This window comes from Teleopsis dalmanni, chromosome 2 (genome assembly GCF_002237135.1).
Source record: "Teleopsis dalmanni isolate 2A chromosome 2, ASM223713v2, whole genome shotgun sequence".
In the NCBI taxonomy this organism is placed as follows: domain Eukaryota; kingdom Metazoa; phylum Arthropoda; class Insecta; order Diptera; family Diopsidae; genus Teleopsis; species Teleopsis dalmanni.
In genome coordinates this window covers 244577347-244584234 of record NC_051847.1, presented here as the reverse complement: position 1 = coordinate 244584234, position 6888 = coordinate 244577347, and the positions used below count along the sequence as shown (strand labels likewise).

Below are 6888 nucleotides of genomic sequence, written 5' to 3'. Positions count from 1 at the left end.
ACTGGGAAGACCACATCAAATACCTGGGGATTACATTTGACAAGAAATTCCAATGGAGCACGCACATATACAATCTAAGAAATAAAATCAACACAATGCTAAACCATTTACGACCGCTCTACAAAAACAAGGCTCTAAGTATCATAAATAAAAAGTTGCTTTATACCCAGATAATGCGTCCGGCGCTATCATATGGCTTCATTGCTTTCTCCAAAACTTCAAAAACTAACTTCAACAAACTTCAAACATGTCAAAATATAGCCATTAAAAAAATATTTAACATTCCCTGGTACATAAGAAATGTCGATATTCAAAGGGATCTAAAAATCACACCTATCAAACTATACATTAAAGACAGGGCTCTCAAATTATTCAAATCAATAGATGCACATGACAACACTTTATTGCAAAATCTACACCAACAACCTATTCACACTACAGGAAGATACGCGGACATCCGTACCATTATTAACTAAACTAAACAATAAAATTAATTGAGCACTCGTCATTTACCCAGTGGACATAATCTAGAAATGTCTACCACTATAATTGAGTCAAGGTATTAACTTTTACCGACTCGAACTCAATTTTCAACAACAAATCGACGATTAAAATTTAAAATCAGAAATCATGCCACCAAAAACTAGCGGAAAAGCAGCCAAAAAAGATGGAAAGGCTCAGAAAAATATAACCAAAAACGATAAGAAGAAGAAGCGCAGGAGGAAGGAGAGCTATGCTATCTACATTTATAAAGTGTTAAAGCAAGTCCACCCCGATACTGGTATATCATCGAAAGCCATGAGCATCATGAACAGCTTCGTGAATGACATATTCGAACGTATTGCTGCTGAGGCTTCGCGCTTAGCACACTACAATAAGCGCTCCACCATTACTAGTCGGGAGATTCAAACTGCTGTTCGTCTTTTACTTCCCGGTGAACTGGCTAAGCACGCAGTTAGTGAAGGAACAAAAGCTGTCACTAAGTATACTAGTTCCAAGTAAATTGCGTTATATCAAACAAACACCACTTATTCAAAAGGCCCTTTTCAGGGCCACAAAAATATTCAATTGAGTTGATAATTTATCTATATTATAAATATGTATAGAGCCCTGAAATTATTTACGAAAACTGACAGGCTTATCAACACCGCGTTATTGAATCTCAGAATGGTTACAAGCTCCTCGGGGAGGTATGCAGATCTGATAAAGTTATAAACAATAATCCAGACAAGGCGTAAAGAGGGGTTAAGAAGAAACCTCGTAGTTAATAGAAAGTAAAAGTGCTCAAGTGCACTGACTCAACTAGCCTCAACATAATAATAATATAAATATGATATATATTTTGTTTTTGATATTTCTTTTAAAAGGCTACTGATAGAAGAAAAAAATAAAAAAAAACTTTGACAGTCTCTTCATGAATTATCAGCTATCGTTTGGTTGTTAGTGAATAAATGATTCAATCAACAAATTAATTTCTGTCGGTTTTGAGGATCTTACAGTTTTTTAATCATGGATAATATAACCTGCTAAATAGAGTTAACTCTTGAATTAACGAGTCTTAATCCTTATCATCAGTCTTAGTACTATCATCGCTTTTAAATTGATATATTCTATATTTACATTCGTGCTTTAAATTTGAAAACATAAATATAGTATTTGTTCCTTGTCATTCATTCTATGATACCATACAATTTCATGGGATAGATAAGCTCTTTTACAACTCATTCCTTAAGCGTTCTTTTAGTAAGTTCAAGTCTTACATTATGGCTTCTGATGCTTTCTGCTTACAGCAAAAGAAAAATAAAATATATTGATTCAATTAAATGTTATGACGTGAAACATTCTATGTCTAATGATACACTATATGATACTAATAATAGTATACATATGATGCTAATATTATACATATTAATATATGTTATGCTACTTCTAATAGCAATGTCTATACTACATCTATATGATATAATTTATCATTATCTCTTTTCTTTGAATAAACTTACTATGCAACAATTGCATTTACATTTTGCTTATTTTATTTTCGTAGTCAAAAATAAGCAATTGAAAATAGTTAAGCAATTTCAAACCCTGGATAAGTCATGTCATTTATTTATCTCTTTTCTTTATATAATTTTGGTCCTGAAAAGGACCGATTTTTGTATATTTATAAAATTATATTGCTTCCAATCTTAAGCACGTTCTCCACGAATACGTCTAGCCAATTGAATATCTTTTGGCATAATTGTAACGCGTTTGGCATGAATTGCGCATAAGTTAGTATCTTCAAAAAGACCCACTAAGTATGCTTCGCTAGCTTCTTGAAGAGCCATTACAGCAGAACTCTGGAAACGTAAATCAGTTTTGAAATCTTGTGCAATTTCACGGACCAAACGCTGGAATGGCAATTTGCGAATCAAGAGCTCAGTACTCTTTTGGTAGCGACGAATTTCACGTAAAGCTACAGTTCCTGGACGATAACGATGTGGTTTTTTCACACCTCCAGTAGCTGGTGCACTTTTACGTGCGGCTTTGGTAGCCAATTGTTTTCGTGGTGCCTTACCACCAGTCGATTTACGAGCAGTTTGCTTTGTACGAGCCATAATTTATGAGATATGTTACAATATGGTATTTTAAAAAATAGCGCAATTGAATAGCTCAATTTTCTCATCATACCTGGATGTTCTGTTTCAACTATTCACATGTTTTAACATTCATTGTTTCTCATATTGCTTATTCTTTTTGTTTTGTTTTCTTTTGTTTTGTTTTGTTTTACTCAATCTTTTTCATATCTTTCATAGTGCTTATGTTTTCTATAAATAGTCGTCAATCATCCGTCGTCACTTCATTTATTGTTTGAATTTGAATTCGAACGGTTCTACCATATCTATAAAAATTTAAATACAAAATGACAGGTCGTGGTAAAGGTGGCAAAGGATTAGGAAAAGGTGGTGCTAAGCGTCACCGCAAAGTTCTTCGTGATAACATCCAAGGTATTACGAAACCAGCTATCAGACGTTTAGCTCGCCGAGGCGGAGTTAAGCGTATTTCTGGTTTGATTTATGAAGAAACTCGTGGAGTATTGAAAGTATTTTTGGAAAATGTGATCCGTGATGCTGTTACATACACAGAACATGCCAAAAGGAAGACTGTTACAGCCATGGATGTCGTATATGCTTTAAAGAGACAAGGCCGTACCTTATACGGTTTTGGAGGTTAAGCAAATAATCAATTATTGATTTAATAATGCAATAATATATTGCCCAATGGTCCTTTTCAGGACCCAAATAATCTTACACTTAAAGAGATAAATTTACATATATATGTGTTGGTATTTTTCTAATATTATAAAAAAAATAAAATTTATTATTAGCTTGGTCGATTGATGTCTGTCGAGTATAATTGATAATTAAAATGATCAGTTTAACAGAGTCCAAAATATTTATTATTATAATTCTCAATTTCTTTGTTACATTAGCAGTATATATGTGGACTAGCTTCTTACGGGCTTAATTATAATTCTCATTCAATTTTTTTATAGAATAAGATAAATAGAACTGACGTATATAAGTAATTTGCGGACTGTTAGATATTGCAGTTTGAAGTTTCCACACAATGGTGTGAAAATTTTCTCCATTCATTCCTAAGAGGTGGTTTTAGTGAATTCAAATCTCACACTGAATCTGATCTTAATCTTAATCCAAATCCAAGTGTTCAACAAGCAAAATGATTGCGGGGAAAATGAAAGTGAAAAAAATTCGTATATGAATTAAGTGAATTATGACAATATTATATAAAGAAAAGAAATAAAAGAACTTGTTATTGAAATAAATTAGAATATTTTAAAATTATCTTTAAGTAATTTGCAGCGTCTTGCAAGTGAGTACCGAGTGTGGTGTGTTAGTTATAAATTAACAAGTGTAATTAGAAGCATTATATAATAATAAATAAAATTAGCATAAACCACTATTTTTATTTATTTAAAATAGAATTTAAAAATGAAATTAAGTGAATAAAATATATACAAGTGAGTATTTCATCAAATAAATGACATATTTTGATATATAATATTTTATGGTCATTACTATAATAAATAAATAATTGGATATTAAATATAATAGAATAAGATAAATATTTATTAACTTAAGAATGATGTGAAGTATTGCACATAATGTCTAAATAAGAGAATATAATTTTTTTAAATGCATAAAGAATTTTTGTTTGCTTATTAGAGATTAAATTTATAGCGCATTACAGAATAAAAGAATCTCTTCATATTATTCATGAGGTATTATTAAAAGAAATGATCGTGCACTATGACAAGGTATATTGTGCCCATTACTCGGGTTAGAATGTTTCTCCAAGTCCGTTTTCTTTAATGAAAGACAATATAAAGTCCTAGTCTTGAATATTTATGATCCATGAAATACCCTCCTAGGTGTTTATTCCGTTTGTGCATCAGTGGACACTACCCAAGCACATGGTATACAGTTTCTCTCTTCTCTACAGTATCTGCAGTCTGAGTTGGATTGAATTCCTAACTTCGATAGGTGATTATTCAATCTTTAGTGACCGGTCATTAATAAACGCAATAGGTATACCATATACTAAAACATTTTATAAAATAAATAAATAATGAATCTTCTTATCTTCTTTTTACACATATTTTGTAGCCCTAAAAAGGGCTGTTTTGATGAATTTAAAGTTTGATTTTTAAAATTATTTTTTTGCAGCAGTTTTCTTGACTGATGTTTTTTTAACGGCAGTTTTTTTAGGTTTTGCGGCCGCTTTAGCTTTTGTAGAAGTAGACTTTGGTTTAGCTGGCTTAGCCTTAACAGATCCAATCTTTTTAACACTTTTAACTTTAGCTTTCTCAGTTTTTTTCTTTTCAACACTCTTCTTAGCTGCCGCAGATTTTTTAGGTTTTTTCTCTCCAGATACCTTTGCCTTTGACTTTTTAGTACCTGCAGATGATGCAGTAACCTTCTTCTTCGTAACACCTGATGGCACCTTCTTTTTCTTACCCTCGACAGACGATTTAGGAGACTTAGCAGCAGCAGCTGATAATTTAAATGAACCAGATGCACCTTTTCCTTTTGTTTGTATCAATTTGCCATTAGCTACAGCAGTTTTCAAATATTTTTTAATAAATGGAGCCAATTTCTGGGCATCACATTTATATGTGGCACTTATATACTTTTTAATTGCCAACAATGAAGATCCGCTGCGTTCCTTCAAGTTCTTGATAGATGCATCAACCATTTGTTGTGTTGATGGATGAGATGGAGCTGCAGAAGGTTTTTTTACTTTTGTTGCCTTTTTAACAGCAACTTTCTTTTCAGGAACGGCAGTTATCTCCTTTGGAGAATCTGTATTTGCAACGGCAACAGCTTCAGACATATTTGCTTTTTAATATTCCGTAATATTCTTACTTATGAATATTTTTTCACATTTTTATGGTAGCTTAGCTCACTTTGTACGAAGCGCCGAGAAGAGCGCATTTATAAAAATTTTTCATTAATACATATTTCTACTGAGTTTGAAAAAATTTTTCAACATTTATTATTAATTTTAAATAGACCAAGTAAATTAAACACAATTATTTAAATCAAATTAAGTAAAGAAGATATTGAATATTTTATTACATTCATTTTTATACTAATTATAATTATATAAAATATATAAAAATTGGTTTAAACTTTAAATTTTGTAAATCTATAGTTGAACTTGTTAATAAATTAGAATATTTTAAAGTTATCTTTTGTATAATTTATATATTAAATTATTTATTAAATAGTTTATTCAATTCTCTGTTAAATTATATATATGGTTTTATATATTTCATATATTTATAAATGCAAATTTAATAAAACATGAGATGCATAAAAACGTCAGTTTTAACATTTTGAATGCTTATGTTTTATCCTATTTTGAAATATTAACTCAATTTATATAAAAGTTTAAAATTTCAAAGCACTAATAGAAATAATTATAAATAAATATATTGTATTTTAATTAGAATATAAGATTATCACTTTTAATTATATCAAATAGTGTCTATTTGAGATTAGATATCCATCCATAATGTTAACATGTTACATTGAATTCGTTTACTTTAAAATATGTTTTAAGATTTTCTATACGTATTATTTTTAAAATTTTATTACAAGTTTTAAATAATTTTTAATCATGTGAAAAATTATTATATATAAACGTTATTAATAACATATCAGCAATTAAATTTATAGTTTTCAATATCATTCGAATATAACAACTGTACGTATCCTACTTAATAGAATTCATAAAAAAAAATTATATCTACATACATGATTAAAAATATATAAGAATGAAATCATTTTACTTTTTCTTTTATAATTATAATTTAATCATTTAACTTTGACTATTATAAGTATTTTATTAAATATGTATATTTAAAAAAAATGTTCTTTTTATTACTTTATAATTAAAATAAAATTAAAATTAGATGTGCGTATTCTAACATTTTTATAAGGAGTGATATACGACATAAAATGTTAAAATTTAAGATGAATTTTTTTATAAACTAACATGGATATGGATAACATTTAAATAGATACTGAAGTATATATATAAACTTGCGGCTGCAATCTTCCATAGTCATTCCTAAGAGCTAGTTTTAGTAGGTTCAAGACTCACACAGTGGCTTTGGATGTTTTCCATCTACTGCCATAAATCTTTTATAAAATATAGAATATTTTATAAAACTAATTCAGATACAAATTTTAAAAACTCTACCTTTAAATAATTTATCTATAATAATAAATATTACAATACCAAAATATTGAAATAGTAACTATGATAATAATAGTAAACATTTAGGCCGTGTGCGAGTTCGAGTATATTTAGGGGAAATAG

At 29.3% G+C, this 6888-nt stretch overlaps 5 protein-coding genes across 5 annotated transcripts in view; 2 read left to right on the top strand and 3 right to left on the bottom strand.

Moving 5' to 3' along the window:
- Positions 1-615: 615 nt before the first annotated feature.
- On the top strand, positions 616-1050 carry LOC119679118 (histone H2B). The gene has a single exon (XM_038091298.1). It carries the CDS (start codon positions 631-633, stop codon positions 1000-1002), a length of 372 nt encoding a protein of 123 aa, XP_037947226.1. The 5' UTR covers positions 616-630; the 3' UTR covers positions 1003-1050.
- A 1109-nt stretch (positions 1051-2159) lies between these two features.
- Positions 2160-2695, bottom strand: LOC119679115 (histone H3). The gene has a single exon (XM_038091296.1). It carries the CDS (start codon positions 2595-2597, stop codon positions 2187-2189), a length of 411 nt encoding a protein of 136 aa, XP_037947224.1. The 5' UTR covers positions 2598-2695; the 3' UTR covers positions 2160-2186.
- A 207-nt stretch (positions 2696-2902) lies between these two features.
- Positions 2903-3214, top strand: LOC119677242 (histone H4). The gene has a single exon (XM_038088514.1). The coding sequence runs from the start codon at positions 2903-2905 to the stop codon at positions 3212-3214; it is 312 nt and encodes a 103-aa protein (XP_037944442.1).
- A 1484-nt stretch (positions 3215-4698) lies between these two features.
- Positions 4699-5428, bottom strand: LOC119681172 (histone H1-like). Its single transcript, XM_038094283.1, has one exon. The coding sequence runs from the start codon at positions 5392-5394 to the stop codon at positions 4714-4716; it is 681 nt and encodes a 226-aa protein (XP_037950211.1). The 5' UTR covers positions 5395-5428; the 3' UTR covers positions 4699-4713.
- Positions 5429-6665: 1237 nt separating this feature from the next.
- Positions 6666-6888, bottom strand: part of LOC119677241 (xylulose kinase-like) — a 3150-nt gene continuing 2927 nt past the window's right edge. Inside the window, exon 5 of the mRNA XM_038088513.1 lies at positions 6666-6707. Within this exon, the coding sequence (XP_037944441.1) occupies positions 6666-6707 (42 nt within the window). The remainder of the gene's footprint in view (positions 6708-6888) is intronic.

What these genes read in the sequence shown, in the direction of transcription:
- LOC119679118 (XM_038091298.1), top strand. Translation starts at nt 631, where the DNA reads ATGCCACCAAAAACTAGCGGAAAAGCAGCCAAAAAAGATGGAAAGGCT.
- LOC119681172 (XM_038094283.1), bottom strand. Translation starts at nt 5,394, where the DNA reads ATGTCTGAAGCTGTTGCCGTTGCAAATACAGATTCTCCAAAGGAGATA.
- LOC119677242 (XM_038088514.1), top strand. Translation starts at nt 2,903, where the DNA reads ATGACAGGTCGTGGTAAAGGTGGCAAAGGATTAGGAAAAGGTGGTGCT.
- LOC119679115 (XM_038091296.1), bottom strand. Translation starts at nt 2,597, where the DNA reads ATGGCTCGTACAAAGCAAACTGCTCGTAAATCGACTGGTGGTAAGGCA.